The following is a 20,608-nucleotide window of genomic DNA, read 5'->3' on the forward strand; positions in this document are numbered from 1 at the left end:
ATACGAAAAGATGCTCAGTGTCATGTGTCATTAGGAAATTGCAAATTAACAACGAAGCTGGGTGCAGGTGTACATGCGTGTCGTCCCAGCTGCTTGCGAGGCTAAGGTGGGAGGATTGTTTGAGCCCAGGAGTTTGAGACCATCCTGGGCAACATTAGTGAGACCCTGTTTCTATAAAAAACTTTTTAAGAAACCCAACAACAATACGCTATTACTAGCAGCCTATTAGAATGGCTAAAATCCCAAACACTGGCAACACAATTCCAACAAGGCTATGGAGCAACAGGAACTCTTCATTAATTGCTGGTGGGAATGCAAAAATGGAGCGGCCACTTTGGAAGACAGTTGGCAGTTTCTTTTTCTTTTTTTTTTTTTGGAGATGGAGTTTTACTCTTGTCACCCAGGCTGGAGTGCAGTGGCGTGATCTCGGCTCACTGCAACCTCTGCCTCCCAGGTTTAAGCGATTCTGCCTCAGTCTCCCGAGTAGCTGGGATTACAGGTGCCCACTGTCACTCCTAGCTAATTTTTGTATTTTCAGTAGAGATGGGGTTTCACCATGTTACGGGCCAGGCTGGTCTTGAACTCCTGACCTCAGGTGATCCGCCTGCTTCAGCCTCCCAAAGTGCTGGGATTACAGGTGTGAGCCACCACACCCGGCCATAAGAATGTTTATGGCAGCTTAATTCATAATTGATAAAACTTGGAAGCACCCAAGATATCCTTTAGTTGGTAAATGGATAAACTGGCACATCCATACAATGAGAAAAAAATAAAAAGCTATTAAGCCATGAAAAGACATAGAGGAACCTTAAAAGCATACTACTAAGTGAAATAAGCCAGTCTGAAAGGCTACATACTATATGATTCCAAATATATGACATTCTGGAAAAGGGAAAACTATGCAGACTATAAAATGATCAGTGATTGCTAGATGTTGGGGGAAGGAGGGAAGAATAGGTAGAGAGCAGGGTAACTACTCTGTATGATACTGTAATAGTTGGTATAAGACATTATGCATTTGTTGAAACACAGAATATACAGCACAGTGAACCCTAACATAAACTATGGACTTCGGGTGATTTAAAAACAGGTGGTGGCAGGAGCCTATGGTCCCAGCTACTCGGGAGGCTGAGGTGGGAGGATCACTTGAGGCCAAGAGTTAGAGGCTGTAGTGTGATAACTGCGTCTGTGAATACCCACTGTATTCTGTATTCTAGCCTGAGCAACTTAGTGAGATCCTTTTTTTTTTTTTTTTTTGATACGGAGTCTCGCTCTGTGTCCCATGCTGGAGTGCAGTGGCACGATCTCAGCTCACTGCAAGCTCCCCCTACCGGGTTCATGCCATTCTCCTGCCTCAGCCTCCCAAGTAGCTGGGACTACAGGCACCTGCCATCATGCCTGGCTAATTTTTTGTATTTTTAGTAGAGATGGGGTTTCACTGTGTTAGCCAGAATGGTCTCAATCTGCAGCCCTTGTGATCTGCCTGCCTCGGCCTCCCAAAGTGTTGGAATTACAGGCATGAGCCACTGCGCCTGGCCCGAGACCCTGTTTCTTAAAGCAGAAACAAAAACAACAATGTAAAGTGGTATGAGAAAAGAAAAAGACACTAATTACTTTTGGGGAACCTTTTAATTTCTTTCTTTTTTTTTTTTTTTGAGACGGAGTCTTGCTCTGTCGCCCAGGCTGGAGTGCAGTGGCCGGATCTCAGCTCACTGCAAGCTCCGCCTCCCGGGTTCACGCCATTCTCCTGCCTCAGCCTCCCGAGTAGCTGGGACTACAGGCGCCCGCCACCTCGCCCGGCTAGTTTTTTTTTTTTTGTATTTTTTAGTAGAGACGGGGTTTCACCGTGTTAGCCAGGATGGTCTCGATCTTCTGACCTCGTGATCCGCCCGTCTTGGCCTCCCAAAGTGCTGGGATTACAGGCTTGAGCCACCGCGCCCGGCCTTTTTTTTTTTTTTTTGAGATGGAGTTTCGCTCTTGTTGGCCAGGCTGGAGTGCAATTGTGCCATCTTGGCTCACTGCAACCTCCGCCTCCCAGGTTCAAGCAATTCTCCTGCCTCTGTCTCTCGAGTAGCTGGGATTACAGGCATGCGCCATCATGACAGGCTAATTTTGTATTTTTAGTAGAGATGGGATTGCTCCATGTTGGTCAGGCTGGTTTCGAACTCCTGATCTCAGGTGATCCACCTGCCTTGGCCTCCCAAAGTGCTGGGATTACAGGCTTGAGCCACTGTGCCTGGCCTTAATTTCTAAATTTATTTTTTTCTTATGGTACTTTGTTTTAGGGGGAAAAAATCTCTCAAACTGTGTTTTTCCTCTATTCTCACATCACAACAATTATCATCAACACAGAAGACTTGTGTGACCAGACCAAACGTGTGGGGATTTTCCCCCACATTTCAAGCAGTAGACAGCTAGGTGTCCTCCAATTCAATTCAAACACTCTCCATCCGGAAATAGTGTCAGATCTCACAGCTTGAGGGTTCAGTCCCTCAAGACTGACTGTTCCCTCCTTCCCACCAGTTACAAGTCTGAGCCTCCAGAACTTCTGACCAACTGGCTTCAAGTTGGGGTTTCCACGATATCCTCTTTGGGTCTGATTAATTTGCTTAAGTGGCTCACAGAACTCAGGGAAACACTTACCTTAGTTTACGGGTTTATTACATAGGATATTTTAAAGGATACAAAGAGGCCGGGTGCGGTAGCTTATGCCTGTAATCTCACTACTTTGGGAGGCCGAGGCGGGTAGATACCTGAGGTCAGGAGTTTGAGACCCAGCCTGGCCAACATGGTGAAACCTCGTCTCTACTAAAAATATAAAAATTAGCCAGTTGTGGTGGCGGGCGCCTGTAATCCCAGCTACTCGGGAGGCTGAGGCAGGAGAATTGCTTGAACCTGGGAGGCGGAGATTGCAGTGAGCTGAGATTGTGCCACTGTACTCCATCCTGGGCAACAGAGGGAGACTTTGTCTCAAAAAATAAAAAATAAAAAAAGAAAGGATTCAAAGAAATAGCCAGATGAAGGGATACATAGGGCGAGGTCTGGAAGGGTCCCGAGTACAGGAGCTTCTGTCCCCATGGAGTTGGGATGTACCACTCTCCTGGCACGCGAATGAGTTCTGCACCTTCCTGTCAACCTCCACATATTCAGAATGCTCTCTGGAAGCTCTCTGAATCCTGTTATTTGAGATTTTATGGAGGCTTCATTACATAAGCATGAATGACAACTGTGTAGAAATGTGATTGGACAAAATGGGTATGTTCTCGTACTAATCAACTGAGTGGGAAACCCACCAAGGCCTGTCCAGGTTCTCCTTGACCTGTCTGTGCAGCATTCCTTCCTCCACAGTAAAGGGCAGGACCCTCTCTAGAATGAGAATGGGGATCTCTTGACCCACAGTCAAATTAGAGTACTGCCTTGGATCAGGTAAAAGGAGGACAGGAGAAGGTCAGAGAGAGAGATTCTGTTTCCTGAGGACTGCTCCTGAGCCCTAAAGCACCCCAACATTGTAACAGAGGACTGTAACCAGGGCTGTGGAGGGTTATAAGCCAGGAACCATGGACAGAAACATATATGTGTGTATAATAGCTCATGCTCCTTTACTTTTTTGGAGTCACAACTTCTTAATGGCTTGATTTCATGACATATTTTCTTTGGTCTTCCAGAACTTTCCTCTTAAAAAAACACATAGAGCAAAAACAAAATTTGATTTGAAATTTTTGAGAGATTTTTTAGAGTCATTAGCAAATCCACTAATGAATTTTCTCCAAGCAGTTAGGAGATATTTCTCTACATTACACCTTTGGGATTTGAGTGCTTTTGCTAAAAATTTAAGTTTTTTTTCCCCACTACTGTTTTTTTTTTTTTTTTTTTTTTGAGACGGGGTCTCGCTCTGTCACCCAGGCTGGAGTGCAGTGGCCGGATCTCAGCTCACTGCAAGCTCCGCCTCCCGGGTTCACGCCATTCTCCTGCCTCAGCCTCCCGAGTAGCTGGGACTACAGGCGCCCGCCACCTCGCCCGGCTAGTTTTTTGTATTTTTAGTAGAGACGGGGTTTCACCGTGTTAGCCAGGATGGTCTCGATCTCCTGACCTCGTGATCCGCCCGTCTTGGCCTCCCAAAGTGCTGGGATTACAGGCTTGAGCCACCGCGCCCGGCCCCCACTACTGTTTTAATATGAACATGTGGAAAGACTTCTTGTATAGAAAAATGACTTGCAAAATATTATTTTTTCAGGTTCCATGGAGTGATTTCCCCCTCTTAGGAAAAAAGAAATCAGGAATTTTAAGTTTATATATATTTATTTTATTTTATTTATTTATTTTAAGACAGACTCTCACTCTTTTGCCCAGGCTGGTGTTCAGTGGCCTGTCTTGGCTCACAGCAGCCTCTGCCTCCTGGGTTCAAGCAGTTCTCCTGGCTCTGCCTCGCAAGTAGCTGGGATTACAGGCACCCACCACAAGGCCTGGCTAGGTTTTGTATTTTTAGTAGAGACAGGGTTTCACCATGTTGACCAGTCTGGTCTTGAACTCCTGACCTCAAGTGATCCGGCCGCCTTGGCCTCCCCTCCCAAAGTGCTGGGATTCCAGGTGTGAGCCACTGCGCCCAGCTCGCCTGGTTAATATTTTTATTTTTGTAGAGATGGGGTCTCCCTGTGTTGCCCAGGCTGACCTCAAACTCCTAGAGTCAAGTAACCCTCCCGTCTCAGCCTCCTGAAGTGCTGGTATTATAAGCATGCAGTTCTTATTCTCTTGCTGATCTGATTATAAGGCTCTATTTAAGACAGCATAGGCCCAGCTGGCAGAAGTAAGTGATAGTTGGATATTGAAAAATAATGTTTTCTTTGCATGATCCTTAAGGAAGCTGACCTGGTTACAACTCATGAATTGGGACACAATTTTGGAGCAGAACATGATCCGGATGGTCTAGCAGAATGTGCCCCGAATGAGGACCAGGGAGGAAAATATGTCATGTATCCCATAGCTGTGAGTGGCGATCACGAGAACAATAAGGTATGTGTGTGTTGAGAATTTTTTAATGTGGTTTTGAAAGAGGCTGTGTGTAATGATCATAATGAGAGCTCAGAAACGTATTCCGTTCCTAGGTGTTCCCCTAGGGATGGATCTGCAAATTACAAACTACCTTGAAACGTGGCCGTATGTTTTGGGGTGAAGCACGGTCCATCTAAATCTGGTTAAAACTATCATTTGGACTTTGTTGTCAAGTTTAATGTGTAGATTTGAGCTCTAGGAAAAATTACTAATAATGGCCTTTGTTGGAGTTCTGGATTTCAGGGTCCGGTGGGCTCAGGCTTTATGTTAAAAATTTCTCATTATTTCATTTACAAGTTGTGATTCATTTTAACTCTACTGTACAATTTACATGTTTTTTATTAACTTTTGCAGATAAACACATAGTTTGCCTTACTACAAGCCTCATGGGAGAAAGGCCCTTGTCTGTCTTATTCATAGCTCTATCTCCTAGTAGGAGTATCTGGCATGTAACAAATATTTGTTGAATAATTAATTGAATCATTTACTATTGAGGGCTTCTGATAGAGTATACTAGTTGATTTGGGATACTGTAAAACACTTTCAGAGACTTTAAGAGTGCTTTGACTAACTCTCAGAGTCCGAACTAAAAGTTGTGTTAATAAATACCTCGTTTTTTTCATTTTATTTGAAGTTAAACAGCATAAAGCAGTGTGAGGAAAACAATAGCTGCGCTGCTGAGTTAAAGAGGGTTGGTGGGGAGAGCTTAAAGGAGTTTGATTCTAATCACAAAAGATTGTGAAGTATTTGTCCTGACTTCTATTTTGAGCCAGGCTGTGGGCTAATGTGCAAGCCTACCCTGGACATAGAGGGAAGGATTACTTCTGCTTTTTCCTGGCTCTGACACCCTGCTTTCTGAAATTTCTGCCTCCTGTTCTTTTCGTGATCTTTGATTATTGCATCTGATTTTCTTTGGCTTTTTATGTATATTTTCTGCATCTCATTTTCTTTGGCTGTTATGTGTAAACAGTTCCTTCCTCTGTTACTTTGCATGTTATGTTTTATTTTTCCTCTGCCTGACAACTTGTGCCAGATAAACATTTTTCTACCCCTTTTTGTCTACTCTTCCAGCATGTCAAACTGTTGAATTTTCCTTCTCTTTTCAAAGTCTCTGCATTTCTAATCATGTTTGCTATAGTTCAGTGCTGTCCAATAGAACTTTCTGCTGTGGGGTGGGGAATGTTCTGCGTTTGCTCTGCCCAGTATAGTAGCCACTGCCCAGTGGAGCAATTGAAATGTGGCTAGAAACTGAGGAACTGAATTGTAAATTCTATTTTATTTAATTTTTTTTTTTTTTTTTGAGACAGAGTCTCGCTCTGTTGCCCAGGCTGAAGTGCAGTGGCGCAATCTTGGCTCACTGCAAGCTGCGCCTCCCGGGTTCGCACCATTCTCCTGCCTTAGCCTCCCAAGTAGCTGCGACTACAGGTGCCCACTACCACCCCCGGCTAATTTTTTGTATTTTCGGTAGAGACGGGGTTTCACTGTGTTAGCCAGGATGGTCTTGATCTCCTGACCTCATGATCCGCCTGCCTCGGCCTCCCAAAGTGCTGGGATTATAGGCATGAGCCACCACGCCCGGCCTTTATTTAAATTTTTAATAATGTTTGCCTGTGATGGGAGATCACTTGAGCCTAGGAGTTCAAGATCAGCCTGGGCAACATGTGAAACCCATCTCTACAGAAAATACAAAAATTAGCTGGGCATAGAAGCACATGCTTGTAGTCCCAGCTACTCAGGAAATGGGCATTAACTGTAAAAGGACGTAAGTGACATTCCTGGAAAGATGGAAATGTCCTAAAATTGACTTATGGCAATGGTTTCAACACTTGGTAAAGTTATTAGAAATCACTGAGTTATATACTTGAAATGGGAGAATTTTGTGATATGTGAAATATGTCTTAATAAAGTTGTTAATAAGCCAACAAACAAAAACAGCAGTGTGGGAGCAGAGGAAGGGTAGTGCGAATGTAGAGGAGCTGTGAAGCCATGAGGTGATCATTGTTGAAGCTGGTGAGGGGAATGGGGGCATTCATGATACCATCCTATCTACTTCATAGATGCTTGAATATTTCTGTAATAGAAAGTGTAAAATATGTGACTAGAAACAAAATTTAAGTAGCCACATATGGTTGGTGGCTACCATATTTCATACTGTTTCTCTAAGTAATAGGTTATATTCTTCTTGGTTATGAGGATAGTGTCAGAACTTTGGAGGGAAATGTTTTACTTGGCAGACTGCCTGAGTGGACATGCATGTTGCTAACTCTTCCTGCTACCAGTTCTGGGGCTCTTCAAAACAGCCCTGTAAGAACTTGCCAATGAGGCATGGTGGCTCACACCTATAATCCCAGCACTTTGAGAGGCCGAGGTGGGCAGATCACTTGAGCCTAGGAGTTCAAGATCAGCCTGGGCAACATGTGAAACCCATCTCTACAGAAAATACAAAAATTAGCTGGGCATAGAAGCACATGCTTGTAGTCCCAGCTACTCAGGAGGCTAAGGTAGGAGGAACCTGGGGAGTTCAAGGCGGCAGTGAGCCAAGGTTGTGCTACTGCACTCCAGCCCGGATGACAGAGTGAGACTTTGTCTCAAAAAAAGGAAAAAGAAAAAAAAGAACTTGCTAATGAGAATGGGGCCTGGGAAGAACGGGTTTTTTTTTTTTTTTTTTCAGGCGCTGCCAGTCTGTATCAACAAAGAACAATTTATTTGGTTTGTCCTGAGCACATCATATTTAGTCTGTGTTTTTCTAGTTTGGTTGCTCAAGTAGGAATCCCCTTGTAAGAAGATAATATGCATCTTCTTTGTTTTATTTATTTATTATTATTTATTATGATTTTGTTTGTTTGTTTGTTTGTTGTTTTTTTGAGATGGAGTCTCGCTCAGTCACCCAGGCTGGAGTGCAGTGGCGCGATCTCGGCTCACTGCAAGCTCCGCCTCCCGGGTTCACGCCATTCTCCTGCCTCAGCCTCCCAAGTAGCTGGGACTACAGGCACCCGCCGCCACGTCCGGCTAATTTTTTGCATTTTTAGTAGAGACGGGGTTTCACCATGTTAGCCAGGATGGTCTCGATCTGCTGACCTCGTGATCTGCCCGCCTCGGCCTGCCAAAGTGCTGGGATTACAGGCGTGAGCCACCGCACCCGGCTATTATGATTTTTTGAGGTGGAGTCTCACTCTGTCGCCCAGGCTGGAGTGCAGTGGTGTGATCTCTGCTCACTGCAACCTCTGCCTCCCGGGTTCAAGTGATTCTCCTGCCTCAGCCTCCCGAGTAGCTGGGGTTACGGCGCCCACCACCATGCCCGGCTAATTTTTGTAGTTTTTGTAGGATGGGGTTTCACCATGTTGGCCAGGTTGGTCAACTGGTCAACAAACTCCTGACCTCAGGTGATCCACCTGCCTTGGCCTCTCAAAGTGCTGGGATTACAGGCATGAGCCGCTGCTCCCAGCCTAGGTTTTAAATGAATTCCTTAATAAAAATATTTTTAACTAGATGAAGAGGGCTTACAGGACAAAACTAAAGTAGTTCCTTGACCTAGAAAGACAGAACCTGCCACTCTCAACTAGGCGAGCCTGTGAAGAGCAGTCTGCCGGGTTTGGGCTTCCCCCGTGGACAGCTGACATTCGTGAAAAGGAGTGTAGGACCTTTGAGATTGTAACTTCTTAGGAAGGTTTGCTGGAGGGAAGAGGAGGTCTTATGACAAGGATACAAACAAAAGCTGCCACATCTTCAGGGATGTGTAGGCAGAAAGCCAGAGTTGAGGGCTGGTCCTTTTTTTGTTACTGCTCTCCAGCTGCTTGGGAGTTGTAACTCTGACAAGTCAGTGAAGAGGTCTTCTTACCTGTTCACTGTGATTTTTAACTCCATTTTAACCTGATAAAATGGAGCCCAGAGATACATGATGTTGATGAATGAACCCACCAAAATGCCAACTGCCTGAGGCCCAGATTAGAATAACCAGACCCCTTAGACATCTGTACTGTAAAAACAGATTTGGGCCGGGCGCAGTGGCTCACACCTGTAATCCCAGCACTTTGGGAGGCCGAGGTGGGTGGATCATGAGGTCAAGAGATCTAGACCATCCTGGTCAACATAGTGAAACCCCGTCTCTACAAAAAATACAAAAATTAGCTGGGTGTGGTGGTGTGCGCCTGTAGTCCTGGCTACTCAGGAGGCTGAGGCAGGAGAATCACTTGAACCCAGGAGGCGGAGGCTACAGTGAGCCAAGATTGCACCTCTGTAGTCCAGCCTGGCAACAGAGCGAGACTCCATCTCAAAACAAACAAACAAAAAAACCGAAACCAACCAACCAGATTTGAAGATGTTTTTTAAAAAGCCAGTTAGTATTTCTGTTTAAGATGAGGTCTTTGCTATCTTTCTGAAAGTAGCTCCTTTGATGTCTGATTTGGTAGTTACAGGCACCTTTGGAGGGTCCCATACACTTGGCTCTCAGGGGCTTCATGATTGTTGTCTGGGGTGAAAGTGAAGCCATTTTGGCATCTGCAGAGCACTTCGGAGACCCCGACCTAAGAAGTAACTATGCTCAGTTTTCCCTAAGCCTCTTTCTTCTTTTTTTATAACTTCAGGAGGTCTGGAAAATGACCTCAGTTTTAGAGCTCCTGATAAAACCCTCAGCCTTAAAAGGGAGTTATCCTAGTGGTTCTGTACTCCAGGGTGGGAAGCTAGGGTAGAGACTTTCTTTGACACACTGGTCTTGCTGGTCGATGAAAATGTTTAGGTAACATTTTGGGATTCAATTTATGTAAAATGTACTGTCATGCCTGTTACTAAGCTCAAATATTTAAACAACTTTAAACCTGAATCATCCATATAAGTAGCCAAGGAAGGAGAAGAAACCCCTTCTCCTGCATTTCTGAATCATTTTGTCTGGGACGACAGTAACCTACAGAGGTTCTTAATTCTTGTCACTGCATGAGTGGCATGCCTGAGGTGGGGAGATTTCAAGTCTGATGGAGCTACGAGCTCTCTGTTGTGCTATTCTGCTTGTCCTCAAGTGGACTTTGGCTGGGATGTTTGGCCTCAGTGTTTGTATAGCTTGCTTATCTTCATAAGAAGAATTATAGATCCTTAACCAAATTCACAGCAACCATTTAGCATTCAACGGAAGGAGGTTCTCAGTTCCATATCAGTGGCCTTTGGCGGGGACTGTGATGGCCTTGCCATAACTCCAGGGTGGCTCTGATGGTGGTTTTACATTAAGAGTTTGTCTCTAGAGAAGACACAAACATTGCATGGGAATACATTTTTATGATGTTATTTTGGGTCCTTACTGCCTGTTTTCTCTCAAGATGTTTTCAAACTGCAGTAAACAATCAATCTATAAGACTATTGAAAGTAAGGCCCAGGAGTGTTTTCAAGAACGCAGCAATAAGGTGTGTGGGAACTCGAGGGTGGATGAAGGAGAAGAGTGCGATCCTGGCATCATGTATCTGAACAACGACACCTGCTGCAACAGCGACTGCACGTTGAAGGAAGGTGTCCAGTGCAGGTGAGGAGTCTTTCCACAGGGATTTTGGGAAGCTGGTATAACAAGATGTCCAAAATAATAAAAGACTGAACTTGCAGGGGTTTTAGAATCAGCTGAAAGGGGTGTGTATGTGTTTGTTTACATTTACCTCTTTTGCCCTTCACAGCAAGAAATTGCTTTCTGGGCTGGGCACGGTGGCTCACTCCTCTCATCCCAGCACTCTGGGAGGCTGAGGTGGGAGAAATGCTTGAGCCCAGGAGTTTGAGAACAGCCTGGGCAACATAGTGAGACACTGTCTCTTAAAAAACAAACAAATAAGAAGCTTTCTGGAAAGCAGTGTGACATTATGTAACAAAATCCTTGACCTTGCATGCTCCTTGGTTTAGCAGTCCTATAGTTAAAATAATCTTTTTTTTTTTTTGAGATGGAGTCTCGCTCTGTCGCCAGGCTGGAGTGCAGTGGCGCGATCTCGACTCACTGCAATCTCTGCCTCCTGGGTTCAAGTGATTCCCCTGCCTCAGCCTCCTGAGTAGCTGGGACTACAGGCAGGCACCACCATGCCTGGCTAATTGTTTGTGTTTTAGTAGAGACGAGGTTTCACCGTGGTGGCTACAATGGTCTCCAACTCCTGACCTTGTGATCCGTCCACCTCAGCCTCCCAAAGTGCTGGGATTACAGGTGTTAGGCACTGTGCCTGGCAAAAAAATATTTTTTATTTTATTTTACTTTATTTTTGTTTTTTGAGATGGAGTCTCACTCTGTTGCCAGGCTGGAGTGCAGTGGCACAATCTTAGCTCACTGCAATCTCCGCCTCCCGGGTTCAAGTGATTCCCCTGCCTCAGCCTCCCCAGTAGCTGGGACTACAGGTGCGCACGATCATGCCTGGCTGATTTTTTGTATTTTAGTAGAGACGGGGTTTTAGCGTGTTGGCTGGAATGGTCTTGATCTCCTGATCTCATGATCTGCCTGCCTTGGCCTCCCAAAGTGCTAGGATTACAGAGGTGAGCCCCCGTGCCCGGCCTTTATTTTATTTTATTTTTTGAGACAGGGTCTCACTCTGTTGCTCAGGATGGAGTGCAGTGGCACGATCATGGCTCACTGCAGACTCGACCTCCCAGGCTTAATCAGTCCTTCCACCTTAGCCTCCCAGATAGATAGGACTACAGGTGTGTGCCACCTGGCTAATTTTTCTTGTATTTTTTATAGAGATGGGGTTTTGCCATATTGTCTAAGCTGGTCATAAAGTCCTGGGCTCAAGTGATCCACCCTTCTAGGCCTCCTAAAGTGTGGAGATTCTAGGTGTGGGCCACCGTGCCTGGCCCAAATAATCTTTTTAATTTCTTTTATTTATTTATTTTTTTGAGACGGAGTCTTGCTCTGTCACGCAGGCTAGAGTGCAGTGGCCTGATCTTGGCTCACTGCAACCTCCGCCTCCTGGGTTCAAGCCATTCCCCTACCTCAGCCTCCCCAGTAGCTGGGATTACAGTGTGCACCACCACACCCAGCTAATTTTTGTGTTTTTAGTAGAGACGGGTTTCACCATGTTGGCCAGGCTGGTCTTGAACTCCTGATCTGCCCGTGATCTGCCCGCCTTGGCCTCCCAAAGTGTTGGGATTACAGGCGTGAGCCACCGTGCCTGGCCGCCCAAAGAATCTTTTAAGGAAACAGAGATGTATAAGATTTTAACAAGGTTTTTTTTATGGCTACATCCTAATAGCAAAATTTTGGAAACAATCAAAATGACAGTCTTGGGATATGAATGTTATCATGATTCTATACGCTGGAATAGTGTGGAGGAAGCAGGTTACAAGTTAGAAAGTTACCCAGTTTTTCATTTTTATATCCACTGTTAGACCAGTGCCTGGCCTAGAAGTAAAAGGGTTTTCAGTTTTCTGGTGAATAATTGAGATTTAACTGGATACAGTGCATATTAACACTGTAGATGCTGATGGGGAGTAGAGTTCTGGCTGCTGAGTGTCTTAGCTATGGATTGCCTTGTGGCCCAACCTTGTCTTTTTTTTTTTTTTTTTGAGACAGAGTCTCGCCCTGTTGACCAGGCTGGAGTGCAATGGTGCAACCTTGGCTCACTGCAACCTCTGCCTTCCAGGTTCAAGCGATTCTCCTGCCTCAGCCTCCTGAGTAGCTGGGATTACAGGGTGCGGCACCACGCCTGGCTAATTTTTTGTATCTTTAGTAGAGATGGGGTTTCACCATGTTGGCCAGGCTGGTCTCAAACTTCTGACCTCGTGGACCACCTGCCTCATCTTTTTTTTTTTTTTTTAGAGACAGAATTTTGCTCTTGTCACCTAGGCTGGAGTGCAGTGGCGTGATCTTGGCTCACTGCAACCTCCACCTCCCTGGTTCAAGCGATTCTCCTGCTTCAGCTTCCTAAGTAGCTGGGATTACAGGAGCATGCCACCATGCTCGGCTAGTTTTTGTATTTTTAGTAGAAATGGGGTTTCACCATGTTGGCCAGGCTCACATTGAACTCTCTTGACCTCAGGTGATCCACCTACCTTGGCCTCCCAAAGTGCTGGGTTGGGATTATAGGCATGAGCCACCTCGCCCAGCCCATCTTGTCTTTTTAAAATTAATGCGTTAAATGAATGAAAACCAAGGATACCAAGATGTTTCAAAGGTGATTGCTGTGTTCCCATTCTTTTCTACTACAGCGTGGCATTGATGTGACCTTACGCACATTAGGAGGGGACAGAGTGTGTGCAGGTAGCTATAGCAGCGGAGATGTCTGATGATATAGGAGTGGGGATGGAGCCAGGAGGTCTTCCCCTGTGATATTCAGGTCACTGTAACGTAACAGTAGCATTTGGTTTGATATGGGGCTGTAATTTGAATTGCTCTGTTCCTGTCTGCTCTTCTTCTCCAGTGATAGGAACAGTCCTTGCTGTAAAAACTGTCAATTTGAGACTGCCCAGAAGAAGTGCCAGGAGGCGATTAATGCTACTTGCAAAGGCGTGTCCTACTGCACAGGTTCGTGTTCTTGTTGCTTTCTTGGAATGCTGTGGTTCCAGTGTGTGCGTGTCTTTGAAAACAAGATTATGTTTTGTTCAGATGAAACCCACCGTTTTTGACCTCATATGCCGGGTTGAGTTTCTGGCACTCCTTGGTTTGTGACACTTGGCTTTGGTGGGTTTAAGACCTGTTTTTATTTCTGTTTCATTTCCATCACTCTCTTCTTTCTCCTCACAGACATCCACTGTACTGTGGCTAATATTTGCCTGGATATGTGTATATCCTTGAAAGACCATATAGTGTTATTTTGTGTTTTTAATGTGCCAACATGATATTCCACATTACATTTACTTTTTAAAAAATCAGTATCATGTTTTAAAGAATTATCTGTATTGTGCCACAGATAATTTAACAAGGTTTTTCATGGCTACATCCTAATAGCAAAATTTTGGAAACAATCAAAATGACAATCTTGGGATAATGAATGTTATCATGAATCTGTACACTAGAATAGTGTGGAGGAAGCAGGTTACAAGTTAGAAGGTTACCCAGTTTTTCTATATGTATCTATATGTATTTCACTGTTGGGGGCACCTACATATTGTTTACTTATACGATTGGCTGTGTTTTACTTACAGTTCACCAGGTGGTAGCTACTTCCATTGCCTTCATCCCCTTGATACTCATACAATATCCTCCTTCAGGAACCCGCGTGTTTCTCTGGGTACTGAGGAGTGTAATTGTGTAGTCACAGAGGCAGGATATGCTGGTCTCTAGAGCACCACTGCTAGGTTGCCTGTGTCTGAGAACTCCTGTATCCCAACGTTCTGGCCAACACTTGGAATTACCCTGCTGTCCTATTAGCGTGATGAGTATAAAGTAATCTCTTGTTCTTACATTTTTTTTAACAGCCTTTGTCCTAATGCACTTACATTTTTCTTGAGCATCTCTTTATATTTTTCAGCTATTCAAATTTCTCCTGTGAATAGCCAGTTCATGTATTTGGTTCATTTTTTATAAATTGGGTTTCATGTTATTTCACTACTGTGGATTTGGAGGAGTTCTTAGGTAATCCATTTGGTTTGCATACACCTCCTATCTGTTGCCATTCTCAGAACATAAATCTTTAATTTTAACATAATCAAATCCATTATTTTGTTGTGTGTGTATGTTTATTTCTTAAACACATGGTTCAGAAAAGCCATGGTGGATGGTTAAAAAGATATTTTCCACAGCTGCTTCTATTAGTTTCGTAAGTTTTCCTTTTACATTCAGGACTTGAATCTTTCTGGAGCTAACCTTTCCAGGTGTCCAGTATCTTCTGTTGTTCTTTCAATTGTTGCTTTAAAAATTTCAAAGCTACATTATTACTAGGTATATAAACGGACTATCTCTACATCTTTATCTGCTGTTCCTTACCAGTATATAATGTTCCTTTTTTACCCTTGTGATGTTTTTTGACTTAAATTGTCAAAAAGCAATATTCAGTTTGCTAGTCTAGTGTTTTTGTTCCTCTGATATATCTATCCCATTCTTATATTTTTCAAAATTTGTCTCTCTTGGTTGGTTGGTTTGATTTTGTAATAGCTTTATTGATACATAATTCACACCCATGCAGTTTGCCTACTTAAAGTGTACAGTTTAATGGTTTTTAGTATATTCAGATTTATGCAGTCATCACCACAATTAATTTTAGAACATTTACATTACTCCAGAAAGAAACCCTGTATCCTTTAGCTGTGATCCTCCAGTCCCGCCATTCCCCACAACTCAGAGCAACCACTAACCACCCTGTTCTTTATGGAGTTGTCTGTTTTGAACATTTCATATAAATGGAATTATACAAACTGTGGTCTTTCGTGACCACATATTGTATGACTGGCTTCTTTCACTGAACATAACATTTTCAAGGTTCATGTATGTTATAGCATGTATCAGTACTTCATGTACTTTTATTGCTGGGTAATATTCTATTGCATGGATATGCCACATTTTGTTTATTCATTCACTGGTTGATAGACATTTGAGTTGCTTCCACTTTTTTGCTATAACAAATAATGCTGCTGTGAACATTTTTGTATGAGTTTTTGTGTGGACAATTCCTTTGGATATTACTCAGGAATAGAATTTCTGGGTCATATGGTAACTGTGCTTAATCTTTTTAGGAGCTGTCAGACTGTTTTCCAAAATGACTACACCACTTTTACAGTCTCAGCAGCATTGTGTGAGGGTCCCAGCTTCTCCATATCCTCTCCAACACTTGTTACTGTCTTTTTTATTATAACCATCCTAGGTTTTGTGATAAGGATGCAAACAGAAAGCTGGAGGTCTTCAGGGACCTAGTGAACGAAGTTGTGTCTTATTTTGGCTTGACTTTGGTTTTAAGTGTGCATATTATGACATGTTGCTCACGTTTTTATGTTCTGGGATCTGTCACTATCACATTACTTTGCCAAATGTTAGGAACCTGAATATCTAAATCAAGCTTTAAAGAAGTATTTGCTAGCTATGCTCAATGTTTCATCTTCACTATAATAATAAAACAGATTTAGGAAAATGCTTTCTTTTAAATAAGTGTAAGTAAAACAATTTGAAAACATGTTTGTTCTTATCAAACAGCCTTTTGTTCCCTTGATATTTTATACAAAATAGTAGATAGCAGAGGATAAGTTCCTGATAAGGAATCAGTATTTTCTAACAAGAGAAGTTAGAGAACAAGAACCTCAAAAAAAAGAAAAAAAAAAAAGAAGAAGAAAGAAAAAAAGCAATTAGCATTTCACAACCAGCAGTGGCAACATCACCTGGGAACTTACTAGAAATGGAAATTGTCAGTCCCCTCCCTGGATCTACTGCACCAAAAAATACGGGAAGGGAGGCCAGCAGTCTGTGCTGTGCAACCTTCTGTCAGGTGATTTCCATGCATGCTAAACTTTGGGGACCAATGCTAAATAGATGATACTGTTTTCAAAATTATTTTCCTACCTGTCTAATACTCTGACTTTAGTCTTTTAAGAACACATGCTCAACAGATATTTATTGAGCATTTTTTATATTTATCAGGGCAGTATAATATACCAAAAATACAATAATGATCCACAGTATAAACCTTCCCTGAGCTCACTGGACATCATACTTTCAGTAATAGTTTGTTAAATGACTGCTGACACAGTGAATGCCCAGTGCTCATGAAAGGTTTTATGAGAACAGAGGCAAAGTGCCTGGTTATCTGTTGGGTACTTAATAAACCATCACTTTTGTTTGAAACTGGCCAAATTTCTGTACATTTTGTGTTACTGCTCTGAAGCCCTTTAGGTCAGAATTCTTTTGATTGGCTTCATTCTTCAGCTGAAAGGCCAGTCCAGAGCTGTGGATATAGTCCATTGCTTTCATAAAGTGGTTTTTTTCTCCTCCTCTATTTGAGTTGACTTTTAGCTGCTTGTGCTGTTCATTTTCCAGAATGATTCGCTCATTCCATCCTGTCTCTCCCAGTTTAACTTTCTTTGGTGGCTTTTCTTTGGCATTACTGGCCTGGGCACAGTGGCTCATGCCTATAATTCCAGTACTTGGGAGGCCAAGGTGGGAGGATCCCTTGAGCCCAGGAGCTTGACACCAGCATGGGCAACACAGGGAGATCTCGTCTCACAAAAGAAAAGAAAGAAAATTAGCCAGGTATGGTGGCATACGCCTGAAGTCCTAGGTACTTGTGAGGCTGAGGCAGGAGGATTGCCTGAACCTAGGAGTCTGAGGCTGCAGTAAGCTATGATCACACCCCTGCCTTCCAGCCTGAGTGACAGACTGAGACCCTCAAAAGGAAAATAAAAAGAATAATTGATTTATTCAAGAAATATTTGTAGTATACCTATAATATGGTAGGGATTGGAGATAATTTGATAAATAGATTTGATCATTGCTGTCATGGGGCTTACCAGTCTAGTAGAGGGAAAACATAAAATAACATTAAATATATATTAATTGCAAAACATATGCAATGAAGGAGAGAAGGAGTGTGATAGTGCAAAATGGAAGTGGGAGGCCACATCCACTTAGACAGCATCCTCAGGGATATCTCAGAAAACCTTTGAGACAAAACTGAATCCATAAGAAAAGCCAGCTAACTGCCCCAAAAGTGCAAACACCAGCATTCCAGGTAGAAGGAATAGTGTCTGTTAACATTGAAGGAACTGAATAGAGGTTGTAGCCAAAGCAGTGGGCTGTGGGAGAGCTGTGTGAAGTCAGGGCCAGATAGGGAAGGCCGCGGGGCTCTTTTAAGCCTTCCTACCAAGTTTGCCATTTATTCTAAGTAATGGCACATAGGATATTCTTTTATATATGACTGTGAGATGCAGAAGTGGAGACCATGCATTCTAACCGGGGCTTGGGAGGTCAGGGACTCATGCAGTCTAACCTGGCACATAGCCAGGCACTCCCATTTAAATGCTGATTGCTGGTGAGATTCAGGCTCTTGTCCTAGCTCTGTAGGTCACTTTTTGCTGTTTGCAAGGTAAGATGCTCACTTGTATGAGAAACAGCATATTATGCACCTGTAGAACTGGTGGACCTGCAACTCATTCTTTTTGTTATGACTGGTGTTTGCTTCCAGGTAATAGCAGTGAGTGCCCACCTCCGGGAAATGCTGAAGATGACACTGTTTGCTTGGATCTTGGCAAGTGTAAGGATGGGAAATGCATCCCTTTCTGCGAGAGGGAACAGCAGCTGGAGTCCTGTGCATGTAATGGTGAGCACAGTTTTATGCCCACTCCAGCAGCAGGAGAAAACATGGCCTTTGTCTGCCAGGTTCCCTTCCTCCATTTGGAGGTTGTGCTAATGAGAACAGTGGTGAGATCCAAGCCGAGGATGAGGGGAGGGGGAAAGGCAGGGTAGTGTCTGGAGACAGGCATCTCTGCATGCAGATCCTGGCTCCTCCACCGTACGTGGGAGTCCTGTCCTGTTGGTGTTTCTTCTTGCTGCATTTTCAGGCCATATGGCAGGCTTTGAGGTGGGAGAGGAGGGAATTTTATTGTGGGGGAGTGAGTGAGTAGGTAGAGGTGTGTCCTGGCTGTCCTCTGCTCCATATCATACAAACCACGAAAGCAGCAGTAGCTATCTACATTACATTGGCATGGAACTAGGACACTCCTGCAAGAACTCAACCAGAGAGAGCTGATTCCAGGATCTGACCCCACTAGATGAGGATTTTTGCAGTTATCAAGAAGGCGGAGTCTACTCCCCTCTGATCTCTTAGAGCAGCCTGGGGCAGGAGCCTCTCTCCTGCTGGCCTGTCAGTTTTCCTTAGGTTTCTGCGCTATTTTGGAACTCCTGGGTTTGAGGGCATCCTCATGCACTGGTCAGGGACTGGCTGGACTCTGCTTCCCACCCCACTTAAACCATGGAGCATATGGGAGTCAATGAAGGAGTTCTGTTGCTTTCAAAATAGACAAAGAGCCAGGTGTGGTGACTCATACCTGTAATCCCATCACTTTGAGAGGCCGAGGTGGGTGGATCACTTGAGGTCAGGAGTTCAAGAGCAGCCTGGTCAACATGGCAAAACGCTGTCTCTACTAAAAATAAAAAAATTAGCCAGGTGTGGTAGTGTACACCTGTAATCCCAGCTGCTAGGGAGGCTGAGGCAGGAGAATTGCTTGAACCCAGGGTGTGGAGGCTGCAGTGAGCTGAGATCGTGCCACTATACTCCAGCCTGGGCGACAGAGCGAGACTCCGTTTCAAAAAAATAAATAAATATAAATAAATAAAAGACAAAGAACCCAGTAGTTGAATCACTGGGTTGGAAGCTTACCATCCATATAGTTGAGTAAGGAACTCTTCCAAGTTCAAAAATGTGTAGGTAAAGAAGATAGGTTGAGGGCAGTGTCTCACATCTATAATCCCAGCACTTTGGGAGGCCAAGATGGGTGGTTCACTTGAGCTCAGGAGTTGTTTGAGACCAGCCTGCCAGCCTGGGCAACATGGTGGAACCTCATCTCTTAAAAAAAGAAAAAAAAAGAAAAAAAAGGAAAAAAAAAAAGATAACACATAGGTGCCAAATAAAAATATCTATTGTGTTGAATGGCAAGAGGCTTGGGGTGCTCTGGAAGCACAGAGCCCGACACAGTAAAAGCCCAAGAAATATTTTATAAATTAGTGAATGATGGAAAGGTTTTCTTTCTTTTTTTTTTTTTTTTTTTTTGAGATGGAGTCTCACTCTTACCCAGGCTGGAGTGTAATGGCACGATATCAGCTCACTGCAGCCTCCGCCTCCCGGGTTCAAGTGATTCTTGTGCCTCAGCCTCCTGAGTAGCTGGGACTACAGGCAAGCACCACCACACCTGGCTAATTTTTTAATCTTTAGTAGAGATGGGGTTTTGCCACGTTGGCCAGGCTGGTCTCGAACTCCTAGCCTCAAGTGATCCGCCCACCTTGGCCTCCCAAAGTGCTGGGATTACAAGCGAGAGCCACTGCTCCCGGCCTTTTCTGAAAAGGTTTTCTTTTTGCTTGTTTTTGTGTTCTAGTTGATTTCTTTCTTCTCCTAAGTATAAATATGGTTTAATTTTCTGGCATTTCTACCATTCCTGTGTATACCCACATGGCTCACAGATGCCCAGTGTTTTATCCCGTGACCTGTCAGAGCTGTTCTTGGTGGAGGAGTTGTGGAGCTTTGGCTGTAGGGCTCATGCCCTGGGGTCACTTAGCTCTCCACCCAAGGGTGGACAGCTGTGTCCCAGCTGCTCTCGCTTTCAGGGAGCCAGTGTGGGCCCTGAGGGGCACACTTTAGACTGAAAAGCCAAGGACTGAAGTGGGCAGGGTAACAAGAATGTTGGGACAAAGGGAAACATTTAGAAGAGCATTGTGAGAGGCTTGAAGTGGAGAGAATAGTTAGACTTTTAAGAGACGTCTTTCATCTAGAACGGATTTTTCTCTGTATTTTTTTTTTTTAAACCTTGTGGCCTCTGTCACTGAAGGCTGAGGAGTGTGACCTCAGAAACTACTCCTTGGTGCGGGCTATGGATAGTATTAGCTATTGAAATAAAAAATAAATGTGATTTCTTGCCTCTTTGGGACCATGGTCAGGGAGGAAAGAGGAGACAGGAGGTCTCAGAACAATCCAGC

The 20,608-nt window shown here is 43.9% G+C and overlaps 2 protein-coding genes and 1 long non-coding RNA gene across 4 annotated transcripts in view; 1 reads left to right on the plus strand and 2 right to left on the minus strand.

The window, feature by feature from the left end:
• ADAM17 (ADAM metallopeptidase domain 17) overlaps positions 1–20,608 on the plus strand; it is a 68,896-nt gene that overhangs the window by 42,905 nt on the left and 5,383 nt on the right. For both annotated transcript variants that reach the window (XM_005576588.4, XM_045369822.3), the window contains 4 exons: positions 4,858–5,010; positions 10,356–10,555; positions 13,419–13,522; positions 18,105–18,239. In XM_005576588.4, the coding sequence (XP_005576645.2) occupies positions 4,858–5,010; positions 10,356–10,555; positions 13,419–13,522; positions 18,105–18,239 (592 nt within the window). The remainder of the gene's footprint in view (positions 1–4,857; positions 5,011–10,355; positions 10,556–13,418; positions 13,523–18,104; positions 18,240–20,608) is intronic.
• The window catches only part of IAH1 (isoamyl acetate hydrolyzing esterase 1 (putative)), a 42,084-nt gene that overhangs the window by 1,103 nt on the left and 20,373 nt on the right, over positions 1–20,608 (minus strand). The gene's annotated exons all lie outside the window — the stretch shown is intronic.
• On the minus strand, positions 15,123–19,064 carry LOC135966923 (uncharacterized). Its single transcript, XR_010580652.2, has 2 exons — positions 18,967–19,064; positions 15,123–18,493 (listed from the first exon to the last, which is right to left on the minus strand). It is a non-coding gene; the product is annotated as an uncharacterized lncRNA (long non-coding RNA).

Source organism: Macaca fascicularis, chromosome 13, assembly GCF_037993035.2.
Source record: "Macaca fascicularis isolate 582-1 chromosome 13, T2T-MFA8v1.1".
NCBI lineage: Eukaryota > Metazoa > Chordata > Mammalia > Primates > Cercopithecidae > Macaca > Macaca fascicularis.